The sequence below is a fragment of the Orcinus orca genome, chromosome X, assembly GCF_937001465.1.
Source record: "Orcinus orca chromosome X, mOrcOrc1.1, whole genome shotgun sequence".
Classification (NCBI taxonomy): domain Eukaryota; kingdom Metazoa; phylum Chordata; class Mammalia; order Artiodactyla; family Delphinidae; genus Orcinus; species Orcinus orca.
Genome location: NC_064580.1, coordinates 95,601,418 through 95,624,058, shown reverse-complemented (window position 1 = coordinate 95,624,058; position 22,641 = coordinate 95,601,418). Strand labels below are relative to the sequence as shown.

Genomic DNA, 22,641 nt, shown 5'->3' with positions numbered 1-22,641 from the left:
GGACAAGAGTAAAATGGACCCAAAAATGGACAAAAGACAAAAACAAAGAGGGAAAAATACAAAAGAGACAAGGAATATGAGAGGAAGAGGGGAAGGCCAAAGATAGTTAGATTAGAAAAAATACAGAGAGGGTTTTTATAGGTTAGAGGCCAGATGTAGAAGGCAGTCATTTTCAGAATGGCCCATCAATAAGTTTAAAAATTCTAGCATTTGCTAACATATTGTATTAGTTATAATGCTCTGTTATAACTAATACATTAGTTATAATGTATTAGTTATAATGCTCTGGCTGTAACTAAGAGGCAGCTCAACACAAAATGGCCCAAGTAGTTGTTTTTTGTTCAAAACTGGAAGATATGGGGGCTTTAGGGTCAGTTAATTCAGCTGCTCAGTGATGTTACCAGTGAACCAGGTTCTTTTCATCTTTCCACTTTATAATGATAGCATGCTAGATTGCCCTCATGATCTGGGTCTTCTCCTGGTCCCAAGATGACTGCTACAGTTCCAGACATCATGTCCAAGTGCAACTGTCTACAGACAAAAATGGGGGATGTCCCTCTCTTGTGTCTCTTTTTAAGAGTGACGAAATCTTGCCCAAATGCTCCTCAAGCAGACTTCTCCCCACACTTTCCTGGTCACAATTGTGTCCCATACCCATACCCAAACTAATAATTTAGAAAGAGGAATGAGATCATCGTGACTGACTCTATGGCTGCTGGAAAAGTGTGCAAAAAATCGAAATTCCATTAGCAAGGAAGAAGGCTATCAGGTAGGCTGGTGGTTGTACCCAACTCTCACATTCTCCATGATCTTCTCCTTTTTGTATACTATTTATTCCTTTATCCTGTGCACTGCCTCTCTATCTGAATAAATGATTCAGATGAAACTTAGGTTTTCTTATCTCTTTCTGTCCTGAGTATTGATAACAAAGATTTTGCAGATTCTTGTTCTAATAAAAAAAGTGACCAGCAGAGATATTAACAGTGTTGGATTTAAACTTTATTGCCACAGATATGTTTGTAATAAATCTATCTTTTAGGAGACACACACATGTTTAATTGAAAACAATTCATTGATTTGGTCAAGAAAGGCAAGAATCCCTCAAACTGCTAAGAATGCTCAAACCAGTTGTTTGGTGTATTTATAAGCAAGCAATCATATGGTGAATTTTTGTACTTTTTATCCAATGATAGCACATCACATAGATACAGGACTAAGTCATCTTTTTACTTTAATCACAGGATTGAGGGAAATAGAAAGGTGTGTGTGTGTGTGTGTGTGTGTGTGTGTGTGTGTGTATCATATGTATGAGCAGATATTTTGATAAAAAAAATTCAGACCTTCTACTCTTAATGTTTGATCCAATCTCTTTGAGCTTGTGGAAAACATAAGGTAATTAAGGTAAAAAAAGATGCCATTAGTGTGGTTGCTAGGCAGCCTGTACACTACTTTAGACAAAGAAATAGAGAAAGTGAAAAAAAAGACTGTAAAGCTTATTAAAAAAAAAAAAAGCTTTTTTGGATACATTTCCACCCCCACTTTGCACGTGCCTTGGCTTTACTTTCATAACCAAAGAATGATAAAAGAGTGAGACAATTATTTTCACATCTCTGATAAACAAAACCCCCTTTTTTCCTAAATTACCTTGCTAAAAGGTATTTTTGAAGGGAGCTAGTATAGCAGAAAGAACATATGATAAGGAGTTAGACAAACTCGGGTTTAAATCTCAGCTCTCACTCTTACTAGCTGCGTGTCCTTGGGCAAGTTACTTAGATTTTTGAGTCTCAATTTTACCATCTGTAAAGTGGGTTAGTGATCTACAGCTTCTAGGATTATTGTGAAGATTAAACAAAGTAATACGTGTGAAGTGACTAGCAGAGTGCCTGGCTTATAGCTACTTCCTTTCCACCTTTTCTTTTTGGGGCCAGGATGACCTTATTGGTTGATGGTGACCTAGCATCTAAGTTACAGTCTGACCTCAACTTCCTGCTCTCTTGAAGTTCTATGATTACTGGCACAGAATCGCTCAATAGTTCCAGCTTTCAAAATTATCTCACTTTCAGAATTCCAAATGGTATTTTCTCAGATCAAATTATGCAGCTCAATGTTTGCTTATCCCTTGGCTCCTGTTGTTTTTTCCTATTCAGTCAACAGATCAACAGCTATTTATTAAGCACCTGCCATGTGCCATGTACTATGCTGAACTTCAGATAGAACAGTAAACAAGACAGGATTTTTGTCAGTAGTGTGTTGGAGCCAGTTCATAAAAGCTAATTGTGTGCCTCTTTGCCAAACACTGTGTTCAGTGGCATCATGTTGGTAGCTTGAATCAGGCATTGAGAGCATTAACACCACAGAAATTGGTAAATGCTACAAATAAGAGTTTTTTTCCCTTTTCATAGAGCTGTTGCCAACATTTACTAGCATATCACTTGTTCCTGCTCTTATGGGGCTTAAATTCTAATGAAAGAGAGATTGTAAATGAGTAAACAAATGTATGAGAAAGATGGCTATATTTCTCCCTTGCCCAATAACTTCCAGTGGAATTGAAATTTCTATATATAGGCTATATTGCTTATAGAAGTGGTTTGCATCCTCTTTTAGTTTATATACTTGCCCATTCAAAAATTATAAAAAACAAAAAACTAGGGCTTCCCTGGTGGCGCAGTGGTTGAGAGTCCGCCTGCCGATGCAGGGGACACGGGTTCGTGCCCTGGTCCGGGAAGATCCCACATGCCGTGGAGCGGCTGGGCCCGTGAGCCATGGCCGCTGAGCCTGCGCGTCCAGAGCCTGTGCTCCGCAACAGGAGAGGCCACAACAGTGAGAGGCCTGCGTACCGCAAAAAAACCCACAAAAAACAAAAACATGAAAACAATTTTATACACAGTAAAATCTGTTAAATCCCTTATCAATTTCATTTGTTTTTCCTGAGGCTCTCTGTCCTCCTATTCCAACCTAAACTTGTTGTTCCCTAAGGCTGCTGTACAGCTGTTATGGTAGGATCTCTCTTTTCATCACCCTGGAAATTCGCTTTCTCTTTCTTCTGTGCCGGATTCACTATTCATGACTCTCATGACTCCCATTTTCTTGTTTACTCTCTCATTTTCGTTGAGCGCATCCTTTAGTAGCTTCTGAAAAAGGTATACAGGAGGTACACTTTTGAAATTTTGCACTGAGAGTCTTTATTCTAGCTTCATTATTGATTGATAGTTTGATTAAATATATAAATCTAGGTTAAAAATTATTTTCTATTAGCACTTTGAAGACATGGCACATTGTCTTCTTATTTCCACCGTAGGTACTGAGAACTCCAATGTCATTCTTATTCCTGATCCTTTGAAGCAACCTGTTTTCACTCCTCCTTATCTCCCTTGGAAACTTTTAAGGTTAACTCTTTATTCCTGAAGTAATGAAATTTCATGATTATGTTTGGGTCTTTGACATGTATTATGCTGTGTATTTGGTGGGACCTTTCAATCTAGAAGCTCATTCTGCCTAGAAAATTTTCTTATGTTATTTTTTTTTTTGATAATTTCCTCAACAACATTGTCTTTGCTCTTTCTGAAAATATTATTAGTTGGATAGAAGATTGCCTGGGTTGATTTTTTAATTGTATTATTAGTTCTCTTGTATCACCCATATCTTTGTTTTAAGCTTTTCTTCCTTGAAGAATTCCTCAAGTTTGTGTTCTGACGCTTTTACTGATTAAAAAATTTTGTTGCTATCATATTTTTAAGTTCCAATAATTGATTCTAGTTGTTTGATTATTCAATTTTTATAGCATCCTGTTTTTGAATATGGTATTTTCTCATATTTCTCTGAAGATATTCATTATAATTTCTTTGAAGTTTTCTTCTGCTCTTTGTGTTTCCCTCAGTTCCTAATTTTTCATGCTTCTTTGTTTTGGTCTTTCTATTTAATCTTGGAAGCTTTCCTTAAATGTCTGATGATCCTGGCTATCTGTATGTTTTTAAGAGTGAAGCTTTAAAAGGAGAATTTGAAAGTGTATGTACATGTTGGTTATGTTGACCTGTAGGCTTTAGTATAGTGCAATTGGCTTGCCAGCTGTTGTATTTTTTTTTTCCCCCAATACCTGTAGATCTTGCCTCTTGAGCCAGTCACTTTCTTCAGAGAAGAATGTTTCAACCTCCTTCCTGGGAGTTGTAATCCTGGTTGTCACTATTCTAGGAGCCATGTTGGGGGAAGTAGACTGGGATTCTCATCATTAAGTATGAAGACTTTAACTTCATCGCTCTTTTTTTATGGCCCACCTCACTCTCACTGTCATTTGGGTCAAGTGTCCCAGCTCTAGAGCTGCTCTGAATCAGTTTAACCTGTTTCCTGCAGAGATCTGGTTCTCCTTAGTACAAGTGGGATGGCAGAAGTCTAACTGCTCCTTACACAGACATCCAAAGCCATCCCTCTTTCGTGCTCTGCCTAACCTCCACTTCTGTACATAGTGCCTCTAATTCCTAAGTCTTTCCAGGATTCACAGGGAGAAAATCTGCTTGCTGCTTACCAATATTCCCCTCTTCAGATACTTAGATTTAATCACCCTCCACTCTGCTAAATCAGTTACCACTCCTGTAGCAGCCTTCTATCTTCATATTCTGTGGTCAAGATTATACTTGTCTTCTAGTGCCATTAAATATGGTGGTTTATTGTTTCTGTTTCTTGTTCTCCTTGTTGTTTGGGAGTGATGTTTGAGAGGAGGAAGAGAGTGAAGGAAAAAAGTCTTGATTTTGCTATCATTAATCGGGAAGTCATGAAAGGAAAAAAAGAAGTTACAAAAGGTATATATGATATTCTTTTATTGGTGGGTTTAATGACAGTCCATGAATTAACTTAGCATTTATTTATTAAGCTCAGATATAACATGGTAGTTAAGAGCATGGGCTCTGAAGGCAGACTGCTGTAAACTTACTTAAGCTCTCTGTATCTTCTTTTCATTATTTTTAGATTGGGAATAATAATAGTACCTACCTCATAGAGTTGTTGTGAGGATTAAATAAGTTAATACACATAAAGAGCTTGCCTGGCACCTAATGATTCCTCAATAAATGTTTTTCATTATTATTGTTAATGTTGTTATTTTTATTATTATGATGGCCTTGGCACTCTGCTGGTGATATAATGGAAAACAAAATAGAAGCAAGATCTTTCCTCCAGTGAAGGGGAACAGTTTTACCATTTCAGGGTGCTAAGGACACTGGGTCCAAAACTGGCACTCTATTACATATTTGTGACAAATTCACGACTGAGACAAGGGTCTTGAATACTAACTTCCATGATGATATTACCAGAGCCCTGTGTTCCTCTTCTTAAATGCAAACAATAGCAGCTATCATGTAGTCAGTGATTATTCTGCACCAGGTAGTTTACGTAAATGATTCCATTGAATCCTCAGACCAAGCCTACAAATTAGGTATTATCAACTCCATTTTATGGATGATGAAACTGAGGCTCAAGGTAACTTGCCCAAGGTCATACAGCTGGCAAGTGGCAGAGCTGGGATTCCAACCTAAGTCTACTACCTGAAGTAATACAACCTGACCATTTAACCACACATTAGCCTTTAAAAAAAATTACATCATGTCCCATGTCTAGTGCTTTACTCAATGTAACATTGCTAAGTGACTAATACTTTGATTTGAATGGGTATTTGATTTGAATGGATTGTTTTCCTCTGATATAGGAGGTGACAGGGCTTTATGAGCACCTGTGAAAAGAGAAAAATAGATCAGAATGGAGAGATTGTGGGGGTGGGACATCAGTGAAAAATTTCCTAATTTGGTCTCAGCATGATTGGGCAAGGATTATCACTTTGTACCTTTATATGTTGGCACAAAAAGACTTCTGAAATAAGATTTTAGTTCCTGCATTCTTCTCTTTCATTGTATTCCCAATGCTTGTTTTCAATGAAATTCTATTGGCTACAAATGCATATTGCTAGAACACACATTTTGGATATTTTTTCCAAATGTGGCCTTATTTGGCTAAGCAAAAGAAATCCTCTGGATTTCTCAGCCAGCCTGGGGGACCTTAAGCTCCTACACCTATTGTTTTCCATTACCATAAATATGGGTGCTTGGCAGGGGGATGCTAGGCCGAAGGCGATGTGGTTAGGACTGGAACATTCCAGGATGGGGCCCACTAGACAGGTTGTCAGAAAAGCTTGCCTGCAGCTCACAGTGGCTACAATTGTCTTTGTACTGCATTCTATGTAAAATAAGAGTGTTATCTTCATGAGTATCATCATATCAAACAGATTAGGCTATTAGACATTTTTTGGCTAAGTCCAAGGGTTGAGATCATGCATTATTGGAGGTACCACCTTTAATAACAAGAATTCAATTACCCCTTGGCTTCTTCGTCTCTGTAGGCACCTGGCTTTTTGTTCAAAGGTGATGTTGCCATTTTGTCCTTCAAGTGGTGTTTTCCAAGCCAGGTGTTTTAATGTACACTTCCAAGGACAAAGTTCTTTGGAAATCCGTTTTGTGTCCTTTAAGCACAGTAAATCTGAACTGATGATAGTCAACTTGATGACACCATGAACCATTAAACTGAACAAATTCAAATATCACTGCTCCTGACCCAGACCTTGTTCTCTTGGATACAAGCTCCAAAAATGCCTAGGGTAGAGCTAGCTAAAGTCACTGAATAATAATGAAAGATAAGTTTCAATTATCATTCATTTATTCACAATTCATTCGTTCATTCAGGCTCAGGTCTATACAGCACTCCAAACCAATAGACTGAGTCATCAGTGGTTTCACCATTCTGGCCTGTGATATAACAAGGCCATCTGCCCGACAGAAGGTCTTGCCAATCCTGTCTTGCTTCTTTAGAACCTAGTCAGAAACCAAGACAGAGGGTTGTAAAGAGGGTCCTTACTTTCCTTGTCCAATCCTCTATCTCTTTTTCTCATTATTTGCAGCAGTTGCAACTATAGAGCTTTTGTTACCAACGCTAACAGAGTATGCTTTGGCTTATGGGAAGGGGCAATTACCATTGCTGAAAGGCACAGCAGGTAACATGGCAACACAAACCAGCTAGAACACAAATCTAAGGCCTCACAGCAAGAGTGGGGCATAGTGACAGCCCCTCTTTTGCAACCAAGTGCTGTTGCTACAGCTATGTTCTTTCCTAGCTTCAAGTCCCCCTACCATACTTCTGTGGCTCTGTGCGCGTGCGTGCACGCATGTGTGTGTAACGTGCATGTGTGTGTATGTGAGTGGTATGTGGTGGAGGCTGGAGAATCCTGAAGAACAAGCTTCAGGTTTCATTCATCTTGGGGAGTTGCTGTCAGTCAGCTCTAGCAGGGGTCAATCCGAGAGCACCAAGGGCAGCATAGGCTGGCCAGCTGAAAACTCTGTGCGATGGGTCAGCTCAGAGGTGAGGATGATGTTTTTAAGCGTTTTAATCTTTGCTTTTCGTTGTAGGTTAGATGCAGTCCCTTTCCCAGAAGGCTCTGTGCCTTTCAAAACAGAATACTAGCATTCTCCCTGCTCTCAGGGTCTTGCTGCCCTGTGGTTTTTTACTCATTTGTTTTACTAGTATTGATTTTATACTCTACCTTCCAGCCTTCACTTATCGTCATAACCTACCAAAGCCCCAGTAAACAGGCAGACTCTTGCAGCAATCCTAAATACAATTAAATGGATCATCTGAGAACGTCAGGAAGGGGAGTTAGTAAAAACCCCTGAAGGGACCTCAGTGTGTGCTAGGCAACTAAGTGTGGATGCCATGGTGGCAGCACATGTCATCCATTCACCATGCCTATATCTATAGTGTGTGTTAAAGCAGGGTGGTGAAGGGAGATCATTGGAATAGAACTCAGGAGACTGAGATGTTGATTTCTGCTCTGCTATTAGATGCTCTATTACTGGGGCAAGGTCTTTGGCCTGAACAACTGGAAGAATGGAGTAGCTTTTAACAAAAATGGGAAAAACTCATAAATGGAGCACGAAGATTTGGGGTAAAGATCAGGAGTTTGATTCTGAGTACACTGAAACTTAATATTTAAGTAGAGATACCAAGTAAGCAGTTGACTATATGACTGGAATTTAGGAAACAGGTCATAACTGGAAGTGTAAACCTGACATTTATGGCATAGAGTGGTATTTAAAGCCATGAGAGCAGATGAGATCACCAAGGGAGTGAGTGTAGATAGAGAGGAGGACCAAGGACTGAGCTGTGCGGCACGCCAATGTTAAAAGATCAGAGAAATTAAGAAGAAACTATAAACAAACCAAACAAAAAAGTCTGCAAGCTAAATTTGCTCCCTGGACTAGATCAAGATTTGGGAAGTTTCACAGGAGTTTAGAACTAGAAGAGACCACAGAGAACATCTATTTCAACCAAGAATGCTAAAATAAACTAAGAACCAAGAGACTTGGGTTCTAGTCCTGATTTTATGCCTAGGTGAGTGACCATGACCACTGCAGGACATCTGATCCTGTCCCAAATATCCATAAGACATTTGGTCCACACCAAAAAGTCCTTGATATTTGGTCTTGACCAAAACTTCCATCAACATTTGGTCCATAAGACATTTGGTCCATGCCAAAAGGTCCTTGATATTTGGTCCTCTCCAAAACCATTTGGCATGGACCAAATATGCTCATGGACATTTTGGGTAGGACCAAATTTCCAGGACATTTTGGTGTGGACCAAATGTCTTATGGACATTTTGGATAGGACTAAATATGACCAAATCTCAAGGACATTTTGGCATGGACCAAAATCTTATGACTATTTTGGACAGGACTAAGTGTTTGCTAATCGACCTTGACAAATCACTTAACTTCTTTGGGTCTCTCTTTCATATCTAGGAAGTAAGATCGCTAGACCAGATGACTCCCAAGGTTTAGACATTCATGATTCTATATCCTCATTTTAGAGAGGAAGAAACTGAAGTCCAGAGAGAGGGAATAAGTAACTCGCCCAACATACTGGCATTAGGAAAAGACCTCAGGCCAGTGTGTCTTCTTCTATACTGTTGGTCTTGAACCCTGTATGAATATTAGAATCCCTGGGGAGCTTTTCATAATACTGATTACTGGGTTCCTAACCTAAAGTGTCTCATTTTGTTGGCTGGGTTGTGTTTGGCGTTAGTATTTTTGACATTCCTCAGGTAATGTGCAGCCAGGGTTGAAAACCCTCTGCTCTACATTTACAAGGCATGGCAGTGTCTTGCTAGCTGCTACACCACTCTGCATCTTGACTTGTATTTCTAACACAAAAATGATTCACTCAATTTTAAACCCTTTTATTCAGATGCAGATTGTTACAGGAGGATAGCTTTCTAGACCTTATGAAACCAAAGTAGCAAGTATCAGCTTTCCCTGAAGCTCAGTAAAATGGCATCACCATAGCTTTCTTGAACTCCATCCTAGAAGTGAAATGTGAAAAGCCACGAAGCCATGGCCAGTGTGGGAGGAAGCATGGAGGGATCATTTGCTCTTCTTCCCCACCTTTTTGGAAAAAGAATACAAGGTTTGTTCCAAAAATAAACTTACCAGGTTAATGAGCAGGGTATCAGACACAGGACACAAATGCTGTTGCTTTTACCATATTTATATGAGAGGAAGAGTCATGCTGTCCATTGTAGCAGCCTTGTTGCTTTACAGTGGCTTCTCACCAAAGCTTTGCCACTTTGCACAGCAATAGGAGATGGGATTTCTTGATTAAAACCTACTCTCTCTATACACAACATTTGGCTCTGTATTTGTGGGTGTGTGTGTCAGTGTGCATGTCTGCATGTGTATAAGTTGGGGTATATGTTTAAAACTGTATTCTAGTGTTCACTTTCTCTGGGGAGCACGTGTCTAGGAGAATAGCCTTTTTTTTTTTGCGGTACGCCGGCCTCTCACTGTTGTGGCCTCTCCCGTTGCGGAGCACAGGCTCCGGACGCACAGGCTCAGCGGCCACGGCTCACGGACCCAGCCGCTCTGCGGCATGTGGGTTCTTCCCGGACCGGGGCACGAACCCGTGTCCCCTGCATCGGCAGGCAGACTCTCAACCACTGTGCCCCCAGTGAAGCCCGAGAATAGCCATTTTGAACTAAGTCGGGACACAGACCTGGACTGTAGAGACACATTATTTATAGTCTTACCACATACACCTACCACTCTAGTAGTGCCAACCAAACAATTTTACTGGGTTTCCCTGGTGGCGCAGTGGTTGAGAGTCCGCCTGGCGATGCAGGGGGCACATGTTCGTGTCCCGGTCCGGGAAGATCCCACATGCCGCGGAGCGGCTGGGCCCGTGAGCCATGGACGCTGAGCCTGTGCATCCGGAGCCTGTTGCTCCGCAACGGGAGAGGCCACCACAGTGAGAGGCCTGCGTACCACGCAAAAAAAAAAAAAAAAAAGATTTTACCGTGCGTAATGCGCTAGTAATTAACCTGGTCAATTTCCTTTGCATGCCTCTTGTCTAAAAAAAGATTTTACCGAGCATAATGCACTAGTAATTAACCTGGTCAATTTCCTTTGCGTGCCTCTTGTCTATTTCATACTTTTTTTTTAATGCCCTTTATAACTCTAAATCACTATCTTAGCTTAGGAGCATAAAAATATATTGTGTATGACTTGGTTTGCTCATAAAATTGTCATATTTGATATATTTAAAGATGTGAAGGCCTGGGGGAGAAAAACAGAAAAAATTCAGGGGAGAAACCAAGCAAGTCCTGAGAAACAATTGTTTTTTTTTTTTTCCTCTGGGTCTTCATAGCTCATCTCCACTCAGACGTGCAGCCCTTAATAATGAACACAGGCTTGGAATACACTCTGAGATTGCTCTAGGGTGACTAGGGCTCAAGATAATTGTAATTTTTAAAACTAGGTTTCACCGTTGTTTGGAACCATCTACAATTCAATTTACTTTATTGCACAAGCCATGAATAATGCTATGAAAGAAAATGGACGGGCTAGCGCTGCCAGCCTGGTTCAGCATTCCAGAAACATGCAGTTCTATGGATTCAACCAGTTGATAAGGACAGATTCAAATGGAAATGGAATTTCAGAATATGTAATCCTGGACACCAACTGGAAAGAATGGGAACTCCACAGTACTTACACTGTGGACATGGAAACAGAGCTCCTACGATTCAGAGAGACCCCAATTCACTTCCCTGGTGGCAGGCCCCCTCAAGCAGATGCAAAATGCTGGTTTGCAGAAGGGAAGATCTGCCAAGGAGGTAAGGAATGGAAAATCAATGGTAGTCAATTTGGCTCAGCTTGGGTTACAGGGAACCTCTTTAGGAGGAGGCATATTTTAATACTGGGACACTCATAGAATCAGTCATTTGCATTTAGGTGACATAAACATCTTGGCACTCTACATAGTTAATTTTAAATAATAAGGACAATGATAGGTACTTTGCAGCCTTAAATAACCATCCACAATTTAAAAGCCCCCCCTACCTGTTTTTAAAAGGATCCCACTCCCAAAGAGGTTTTTCTAATAAGAGGAAGGCATGATGCTTTTTCTTGGTCTTTTGTAGGCTGTGATCTGTGACTGTTCCCCCTGCTAGAAAATTCACCTGTCCTTCCCTTGATGTATCCAAATCCTTTCAATCAGGTTCCACCACAGAAATACCATTTTCCACCCTCTCCTCTCTGAACTCCCGTTGAACTAAAAGTCTGTACCTCACAGCTTAGCACAAAATTGCTTTTCAGTTGTTTCTTGTGTATTGATTGTGTCTCTTCCTCCCAAATGGACTGCTCCTTGAGGGCAGGGACCAGAGCTAATAATTCTTATACCCTCCAACCACCCAACACAGTTGGCATCCCATGAATACTTGCATTTGATTGACTGATGGAACTCCTCTAGTTTGTGGAAGAGGGGAAACTCCATCCAATCTCTGAGAGCCAGAGGGGAAATTTGGAAGGATCTATACTATTCCTATGCAAGTGTACCCCACACCCTTCTAAAACCAAATGCATCTATTTGAAATAGACTTCAACTTCTATTTTGTTTTAGCATGACATACCCAGCTATCTCTTTACTTGCCTCATCATATATTTCCCTCTGAAATCTTAGTAATCTATCCAAATACTTAGATTTTACAGAGGACAATTTACATCCTAGTGAAAACACTAATTATCCAAAACAGACTTACCCTTGAAGGACAAGTGTTACGTTTTTCGTCTATAGCTCACAAGGTCTATGGGCTCAGGTGAATTAAAAAGGTCTTTTATTTTATGAAGCCAACATAATACCCTTTGCAGATGAGATAATATATTTATTCTCAAGAACTCTATTGCTGTCCAACTTAAAGTACTCAAAGTTTTCCATTCGTGGACTTTTTTTTCTCCAAAGAAACACCCGGGTCAGCCTTAATTCATGTGATTTGTTATTGGCAGAGTGGTGAGTGGTTTTGCTTCAGAACAGTGAAATTGCTTTCTGTGTCCATAAAGTCAACAAGACAGACTGTGCTGGAGAAAAATAGAATTAAGTTAGGTAGGTGTAGCTTGATTTTAGAGTCACCAGAAAGCACGAGGAGTCACTCAGTGGTGCCCTTTATTTACAGCCTCTTTCTGATGCCATTCTCCCTCTTCCTCTCTGCAGGCATCGACCCTGCCTTTGCTGTGATGGTCTGCCTTGCCTTGCTTATAGCCCTGCTATCTATTAATGGATTTGCTTACTTTATAAGGTACATTTTTTCTTTTTGTATGTAAAAACACAAGCCCATTATAGCCTTGTTAATATTGATTTCTGGGAAGTCATGTTTCAGTACAATTGCCTCATTACATGACCCACTGATTTTCTTTTTTCCATAGTGATTTACCATCCCCACCGGCCCATTTAGAGTGAAGTGTTTTCATGATGCCAAGAATAACTTCCTCAGCTGTGTTGTCAGTGTTGTCCCCTGTGAGTAGATCTGGCTGTCAACACTATCATGAAATAAGGGAACTAATACTTTAGGGCCTGCCTACTCCCTAGCTGTGCTCCCTTTTCCACTGGCAGAGTCTCCTATAACCACTTCCTTCCTCAAATGGTATGGACTGGTAGGTATGGACTGGGATATTTTAACAAGTTCCAAGAATTAGGCAGACTTTGGCTAGAATCTAAGATTTAGGAATAATGGTATTAATTCACAGGACTGTAGTGGGGATTAAATAAGCTGAAGCGAGTATTGTACCTAGAACAATACCTGACTCACAGTAGGTGCTCAAGAAACAGTAAATCTCATCTGCTTCCCAAGCACGTGGGACTCTCCTGCTGATTGTTGGGAGCCCAGGATCCTCACTTTGACAGTAATCTCTTTTGCCCAGGGTATCATAGTCCAGATTTTTACTGTCCTCCTTCCTTGGACAAAAACTATCCTAGCTGATCGTCAACATCATCAAGTCCTTGTTTTTCTCCCTCAGATCATCTAATACATGACCAACTACTCTGATGAACTAATTCAGGATCAGGGATAAATGGCTGAAGATGGCTTAATATGACATCCCTTTCTTATAATCTTTGCATTTTAACAGTTGGATCTTCCCCACATTAGGATGATTTGGGAAAAATGAAAAATGAAATCAGCCATACCCCTCCCACTTTACCCTTTCCACCCTGCGAACCACACCTTTGTTATCTCTTTGGGGGTGGTCCTAACAACAATATGACAAGAACTTGGTAGGGAACGGAGTGGAGCTATTTTGGAAAATTCCAAGAAGAAAAATGTCTAGAGTGTATTAAGTAGCTGTGTAAATTTTTTTTTTTTTTTTTTTTTTTTTTTTTTGCGTGGTACGCGGGCCTCTCACTGTTGTGGCCTCTCCCGTTGCGGAGCACAGGCTTCGGACGCTCAGGCTCAGCGGCCATGGCTCACGGGCCCAGCCGCTCCGCGGCATGTGGGATCTTCCCGGACCGGGGCACAAACCCGTGTCCCCTGCATCGGCAGGCGGACTCTCAACCACTGCGCCACCAGGGAAGCCCCAGTAGCTGTGTAAATTTGGACAAGACACTAAATCTCTCTTGGCCAGAATTTTCTCAGTTGTAAAATGAAGGAATTGGATTAGATGATCTTTAAGAGCCCTTCCAGCTCTGATGTTCTAATGAGTCTGCAAAATCCTGGATTGAAACTATAACAGGTGTTACTCTTAGTGTTAGAATGTTAGCATCGCTATGAAAAACCACTATTATCCATCTCCCCAGTATTAGAAACTTGATAAAGCCACACAAAATAGTAGGTAGCTTATGCATTGTTAAAGCACACTTGATAAAGACAATAGTGTAGTTCAAAGGAAGTTTTTCTTTCAGTTTCTATGACTGTGACATATCTCTGCTCAGAACAGAAATTTAATGTCTTTAGCTGCTGCCAAAGAATAAAGTATTTAATTAACATCATGAGATACTTAGTGAAAATAAATGCCCTCCAATCAAAATCTTCCCCCTCTAGGGAGATTTGAAGAGTAATAGGCTCTGGTTCCCCAATGCCAAAAGATGCCATGGCAAGGTGGAAAATGGAATCACTTAGCTGTTTATTTGTCAGTCCCCCCCCCCACTCTCCCCCAAATGACTGATCTCACTGGTCTTTCCCATGGAATGGACTGGTTTTTTGGGCTTAGAGTGAGCCTAACCTGCAATTCTCAGGAAGGGAAGGAAAAAAAGAAAAAAAAGTCATGGGGGGGGTTTGTTTGGATCTTGTGGGCTGAAGGGCAAAGAAGACTGGAGAGGAAAATGATTGGAGAGGAAAATGAGTGAGACAATTGGTACTTCAAGTGGTCACAGAAAACTCAGAGATGGGAGAGAGGCACATCATTTCCCAGAGTCACTTGGGCCTTGGTTCTTCAGTTAACAAAGCACAAAAGGTGCCCTCTCTCTGCTGCCTTCCTGCCTCTCGCTGCCCACCGCGGCTGCAATCAGAAGAGCTGAGCGGCTGATGAGTTTCTGTAATAGATGGTGATTACTTGCAGGAGAGTGGCTCTCTGTTCCTTCCTTTTCTCTGTGTTTTGATTGTTTAAGTTTTTTTCTTTCTTCAGAAAGAAAGACGTGCAAAGAACCCAACCACCCCAAAACAAAGGATTCTTTGAACTCCTCCTTTCTCCCTACTCTGAACCAGATTGCCTCGCCTTTCTATAAAGCTCTCCCGTGCTCTGTAATACTAATGATGATAATGAAAATAATGAGCTCTTATACTTTCATAGTGCTTCGCGCTTTTCGGAGCACTTTCACATATATTATCTCATTTGATTTTCAAAACAACTCTATAAAGCGAGTAATGCAAGGACTATTATCTGGCGAGATAGATGAGGACACTGGGGCATGAAGAGGTTAAATTATTTATCCAAGGTAATCTGGCTAATTAATGACAGAATCTGGATTGAGAGTCCAGTATTTTTTCTACTAGAGTGTATTCTGTAGCATGATTATTTTTACAGGTGTGCCTGTTTTAAGACAATTCACTGCACATATGAAATAGATAAGTTAGGGAGTGATGCTTTACTTTGCCAAAAGATTCATGTGCTCTACCCAAGAATTCACTACAGGGCTCTTTTAATTTTCTCTGCAGGGCAGCAGCTCCCACAGTGATAAGGGACATATTTGTTGGCAGACAATTAGAAACACATTAATTGTTTGTTTACAAATCAGTAGAATCACTGAGAAAAACTGTCTGGGTTGCCGGTACTTAAAGCTACAGTGACACTGTAGACTTCTTAGAGCAACTTGACAAAGCAGTTTCATTCAGTGGTTGTTTTCCCCATTCTGGCTGTCGGCTTTAATACATTCCACAGGGTGACCATTAAGGGGTTATGGAAAAAGTGAAGCCAAACTGTAGCGATCAGAGCCCCCAAGACAAAACAGAACAAAACAACCACATGGACTAATCCAAGGTTCCCTTCAGGTCCTCAGGTTGCTCAGTTAGCTCAACTGAGGACCCACCTGGCTGTGTGGGTAGACATCATAAACTCCTATGTGTCTAGTAATTGATCTGTAAGAAATAATTGCATTCACCGCAAATTAATGGACATGTTTGGAGAGAATCAGGTTTAAACTGTGAGACAAGACTCTTTAAACAAGAGACCAATTCAGTCAAAGGAAAAAAACCTCAGTCAGCCCACTTGTTTGGAATCATGTAGACAAAGCAACCAACTGATTGAATTTTTCCACTTTTCAACCTGTTGCTTTGGCAACGTACAGATGCAACTTTGCAAGACAAGTGGTCTGTGGGCAGAAATCTGGGCCCACAGCCAGACACCAAGGATTCAAGTCCCAGCTCTGCCTCAGGCTATGGAATCTCACATAATTTGCTTAATTTTGTTTTGTTTCTTTAATGTGTTTTTTTGTATTTATAAAATGGAGATTAATGATTCTTGGCCTTGGTATTATCAGAATATATACTATGGCATATGAGAAAAGTTGTTGAGTTCTTTAAAAGTATTCAGAGGTGTTGTTTTGAATGTACCCTTGATGTGGAATCACTGTTTTATGAGTCTGAGATACCATCCCCATGCAGCGCTTTCCCTTTTGATACCTCTTTAATAGCATTTTCACTTTTCTCTTTTGGTCTTTGTAACATTGCAAGTTATGAGGACCAGGCTCGTTCTCTCTCTTTGCTGTGGATACTGTGGTAAACATCTATGTGTGGTTATTCTCCCAATTATCTTGTATATTTTAAACTTCTATCATAGGGCAAATTTACCCCTGGTTTGCAAAACATCCAGCCCCCTGTGACCTTCTGATTGTATGCTTCTTTCAGACGTCGTATAAATAAAATCCAGTTGATTAAAGGACCCAACAGAGTTCTACTGACTTTGGAGGATGTGACGTTTATCAACCCCCACTTTGGCAGTAAGGTAAGGAGCATCCCTTGCTCTTACTGCACGGCCCAAGCTGGTATCCACACGCCACAAGTGACTGTTGGGCACTTGGCATGTAGCTAGCCTGAACTGAGATGTGCTGTAAGAGTAAAATACACGTTGGACTTAGAAGACAGTATAAATGTGAAATATCTCATTAAAATTTTAAAATATATTAATGACATGTCAAAATGATAATACTTTAGATATATTGGGTTAAATATATTACTAAAATTAACCTCACCTGATTCTTTTTAGGTTTTTTAATGTGACTACTAGAAAACTTAAAAGTACATATGTGGCTCATGTTACATTTCTATTGGATAGTGCTGTCTTAGTTTTGAGAAAGTGATGCAGCGCACTTTGAGCAATAGTGTAGCTTTGACTACATATAGCCCTTGTTTGTACATTTGGACTCAACATGTGATTGCTAGTTCCTCAATGGTGGAGGTACATCTTTTTTGTTTTAATGTTAGCCCATAGCACCTGATGTGGTGCTGATAGTGTAATAGGTGCTCTTAAAAGTGGTGAATGAATCAACTAGTGAAAGAAAGTTAAGCGTCACCAGGGGTCCTCTTCTGATTGTGATTGTGTCGTAATTGGCTATTTTCACTGAGTGGCTGCCACTATGTCCTGGCCTTGGGCTAGGCTTTGTAAGAGATGGCATGTAGTCCCTGCCTTCATGGAGATTACAGTCAAGTCAGAGAGACAAATCATACCATACGAGTTGGTAGATGCCATATTGCACAAAGGACACTAGAAATATGGTAGAACTTAAGAGGAGATAGATCAGTGGAGGAAGGCTTCTTAGAGACCCAGCACCGAATCTGGGTCTTAAAGAAGGCGGGAGAGGATTTGTCTAGGTCCCAGGTCACAAACTGGTAACCACTTTTGTCTGACATTTATGGTTTAAAAAAATTATAGCCAGAATTTTGGAATTGTGAGATTATACATAAAAACCTGGACTTCTGGATGTTCTTTATAGGTTGAAAGATCTATCAACTTTGGGCATCATTGTGGCAACTGGCTGAAACTCTTCAGTAGTTGCCATTTTGGGAAGAATTTGCAAAAATGGTGTCTGCAGTTTGACACAGTTCCCATCACTCTCTATTGTCTTAATACTCAACTTAATTCATCAATTTATATTACCTGCCTCACCCCTATAGGCCTCCTAGGCAGAGAAAACAGCACAAACAAAAGCTTGGAAAAGAAAATGTGTAGGGAAGAGTTTTGTCCAATGCAGCTAGTAGTAGGAGACTGTGCCTCTTTGTGCCCAGTATATGTGGTCAAAATAAAGACATTAGTCTTTGCAAATTCTAGTATGGTGGTGGCAGGGCGTAGGGAGAGGATTCCCACACCTCACATTGTTCTTATGTGCTATTTACTTTTGCTACACCAGCATACCAGATCTGAGAATTAATTATCTCTGTGACAGAACTGATCACTTGCCTAAATGTGACACTAAAAGGTATGCTTTAACTAGTTGGCTGGGTGAGAGTGGATTTACATGATAATACCCTGTGCATTTGGAATCAAATGAAAAGTTCAGCTGTTTGCTTTAAGTCTCAATTACAACCCTAACTCTTACTTGTTTAAATCACCAGATCCTTTTGTAAGGTTGATATCATGTTCCTGGAAATGTATTGCTGAATGCCAAAATGATCACTGTGGCTGAAAGCTACATTCTACCCTTATGCCATCAAAACTTATTGATGTTAGTCTCTATTTTTGAAGCCACCAGAGGACACTGGAACTCAAGTGGTGGAATTTGTCTGGATTTGTCATATTCAATATAACTAGATGTTTTGGGTCTAAAGTGTCAAAACAATAAACATAGCTCAATTTTGGACTGAATTAGCCTCTCCTTTTTATAGGCCTTGCAGTAGTCCAGTAAATATAAAACCTCCTCCACCTATGCCTTCTCTCTTTCCTACTGAGACACAAAATATATTTGGGTTTCATACCAGTTCTCACAAAATCACCATAAATAGCAGAATAGTGCTACCTTCAGATGAGCAAAGTGCCCAAGGTTTTAAAATCTTGTTCATGATAATAGATCTTTTCTTTTACTTGTGCATAAATTCTGACATAATGAGAGTTAAAAAAAAACAATCATCACCACTTCTCACCATATGAGTGATAAAAATTAATAGCAACAGGGATAGATAGCCTTACAGGGCTGCTGCTGCTTCTTCTTCTTCTTCTTCTTCTTCTTCTTCTTCTTCTTCTTCTCCTCCTCCTTCTTTCTTTGCTATATTGGCCCAGGTGGAAAGGGATGGCATTACCTAGAAGAACATAGCCCTTGGCCTCCAGATCCTTTGTGGCACTTGGCTTGTATCATGGGTTCTTATGGAAGAAGATAAGGGGAGCATATATTTTCCTTAACTGCTGTGTAGTCACAAACTTGCAGCTGGCTGTGTCTAATCAGTCAAGAAGCCAAGGCAAGAATTCCATCCAAATGGAATGTCTGAAAGTGTAAACTCTTGGTGAATAAAAAATTAATTCAGTCTAGAAAAATTGGCAGGTCAGTAGAAGTCAGGTCAGGAAAGGAAGTTTTCAGAAGAAAGTGAAGCTGAAGCCCAAATATATGTGGATTTTGGCAGATTCTCTTGCTTTCTCCTTTGCCCTTCATGGAGAGGTTTATATCTCAATATACAGATCTAGGTGCTCCTGCTGAGATATGAAAATAAAGAATGAAAGGGAAGTGGATTCCTCTCTGGCCTTGCTCTGTTGAGGAGAGTTCAGGTTGATGCAAGGGATATGTGAAGAGTCGTTTTCCACCTTGTCTGAATCTTGAGCTGTTGGGACTTCAACACATTAGGGGCTAAGTATAGTTTACTATTGCCTTGGAGCTTTGTGATTGTCTTGTCTTGGTAGAATGAACTGAACTCGGGGCTAAATCAACTGGTGATCTTCAGTTTATTAAAGACTGTTAAGGGCAGAGTGTGTGAAACTACTTAAGATTAATTTTTATTGGCAAGCAAGAGAGAAACAAAGCATGATGTGGTACAAAGAACACAAGACCGGAAACATAATATCTACGTTCCTCTTCCAGTCCCTAAGTCCTTCTCTAGGTCTCTGTTTCTTCATTGTAAAATGAGAGTGTTGGAGTTGGTGGTGGGGAATGGCCTAGACAATACCAAATGTAACTGCTAACTCTGAATTGCTATAATTTTAAGAAAGGTATATTTAGAGAAGTGGAGAAGGATATGAGGAACTTGCTGACTTATTATTTCTTCACATGAAGTACATCTGCTGGTTCAGTTGAAGATATTAAGTTCAGTTGAAGATGTTCAATTTTAAAAGTTAACACAGATTGGAGATAACCCTTCCTTTTGTCATTCAACTGTACGCTTCCTAGCCCTCTCTTATCAGACTTATGTGTACTAATTAACAAATAAAGGAATAAGAAATTTGGCCTATTTAAACATCAGACTTATAAATCATGGGCAGATGATCTTCTCACTCTCTACCATCTTATAGCTTTCTGAGAGATCTTCTGCCATTAATCTTGCCTGTACAAAAAAGGATGCCATTCAAGATGGTATAACATAAAGAGCTAGGCCTAAGAGCCAGAACAGTGGGATTCTGTCCTAATTTTTCTATTGATTTTTTCAAAATGTTAGATTCTCATCTTTTTCTCATTTTTGTCTATAAAATGAGGGTCCCAAATTAAATTATGACAGGCGTTCTTTCTTGTCCCCCAAAATCCATGGCTCTAATCTTCTCTAGGAGATGGAAATATCTGCAAAGCTTTGCCTTTCTTTTGTGGTATATGGAGGTGAATTGTGGTATACGGAGGTGAAGCACAGAACCAATCCTAGCATTAAAAAATGCTGGGGATAGGAAAAATTAATCAATCTCAGGTTTATAGAGCTCAACTCATAGAGTTACTCGATTAGGAATTAAAAAAGAAAAAGAATACCATGTAAGCATAGTGTCTATACCATAGCTCAATGCTCTGTCCTTAATCACGATAATTTTGTTCATAAACTTTCTTTTCTAATCCTTTCACAGAGAGGAAGTCGTGTCAGTGTAAGCTTCCAGATCACGTCGGAGGTCCAAAGTGGAAGGTACCCAAGACTCTCCTTTTCTTCAGGGAGTCTAACTCCAGCTATCTATGAAAACTCCAACATAGCAATTTATGAGGTAGGATATCCAACAGCTATCTAATCTGCTGCCTTCTTGGGTTTTAAATTGAGACAGTGACGTAGGACTTACTTAGTCTTTGTGCCAAAATATTGAGGCCTTTGGTAAGTCTTTCCTTTTGATAAGTTTTTTTGTCCATTATCCCCTTACAGACTTGTTTGGTTGACATTTTTGACGATGATTTTCCTCGGCAGCTAATCTACTTACTTCCAACTTCATTGATCTTTCAACACCATGTATTTACTATGAATGCAGAAAAAAGTTTGTGAGGCCCAAACACTTAACCATGTCACTTATTCCAGAAGACATAGATATAATAATAGAAGAAATGACTTCCTGAGTGAACTGTTTGTGATGGGATGTCTAGAGACATGCTTATATAGAGTAAGGCTTGGGGCAAGCTCTTCCCTTCAAATACTGCTTGTTCTTCCTTTACCTGTTATTCTCTGATATTACTGAAATCTTTAAAAAATTATTCATTTCTTTCCTTTCCTCAGCCTGTACTTCCTCTTGCAGTAAAAGGTTACCTTCTGATGTCTAAAATAGAAATCCTTTTTATTTCACTTAAATTTCTGTCTTTCAAGCTTTAAGAGACCACCCCCAACCCCTTGTTCTAAGATACTGGAATTTGGCAACCAGAACAAATCTTGCATCAGTTAGAGAGACGAACTGTTTCTTCTCAGCAGGAAAGAGTTAAGCAGGGGGTAAAAGGGAAACTAGACTGCCTTTCTGTCCCTCCTAAGTAAGGCCTTCCCAGTATGGTTTCCTTGTTTTGTTTGAAGGTACTCCCCAAAGCAGCAAACACTCTCAACTTCAATAGTAACTACAAAGAAAGTCCAAAACAGACCAGAATGAGTTTTTAGGTTGTCCACCATTGGATTTTCCAAGTGAATGCTCTCCTTCATTGGATAAATAATTTATAGCTACATAAAAACACCAAGATTAGCGTGGCATATATTTTCTCAGTGTACCTGAAGTGTGTTGACTTAAATTTGGAGCAGGAAACCTCTGGATCTTGCCTTGAACTTAACTTAATCAAAGAGGAGATTTGATTCAAATGTAAACTTGAGGTATTGGGGAATTGACAGTTCTACTCTCTCAAAGACCAAAGGCAAGATAATCTCAAGATAATCTTCTGAATGTCAAATGGAATGGGGCTGATGGCTTTACAAATATATTGACATCTCTAAGATTCTGAAGTAAATCTCAATACCTATGGCAGTCTCTCGGTTTTTCATCTGTAAATTGAGGGGTTGGACTAAATTCTTAAACTTGGCTGCTCTTTAGAATCTCTGTGGGAAACTTAAAAAAATACCTATGCCCAGGCATAGTAACTCTGATTCATTTGGTATGGGGTGGGCCCAGGCATTGGTATTTCTTTTAAAAGTTCCCCTATATGTGCAGCCAGGGTTGAGAATTGCTGAACTAAGAGTAAGGCCTCTTCTGGCCCAGATATGCTATGAATCTCTGATTCTGTGGAAGAATTTATGTGTTTAATTGTGGTATGTTTTATTTGGTGGAGCTGGAAGGTGATAGTGTAGAATTAAGAAGGGAGAAAATAAACATCTGTATGTAATTGGCCTTTAAGAATTTGTCAGATATTTCCTCACTTTGGAAGGAAGCAGACAGTTGAGTTAGTTCCCATAATGCCTGTTGTTGGTCAGTCAGATCATGGGTGTTTCTGAACTGTGTAGGC

The 22,641-nt window shown here is 40.0% G+C and overlaps 1 protein-coding gene across 1 annotated transcript in view; it reads left to right on the top strand.

Moving 5' to 3' along the window:
- Window positions 1–22,641, top strand: part of GUCY2F (guanylate cyclase 2F, retinal) — a 90,564-nt gene that overhangs the window by 18,403 nt on the left and 49,520 nt on the right. The window contains exons 4-7 of the mRNA XM_004281529.2: window positions 10,846–11,200; window positions 12,574–12,658; window positions 16,697–16,793; window positions 20,814–20,945. Of these exons, the coding sequence (XP_004281577.1) occupies window positions 10,846–11,200; window positions 12,574–12,658; window positions 16,697–16,793; window positions 20,814–20,945 (669 nt within the window). The remainder of the gene's footprint in view (window positions 1–10,845; window positions 11,201–12,573; window positions 12,659–16,696; window positions 16,794–20,813; window positions 20,946–22,641) is intronic.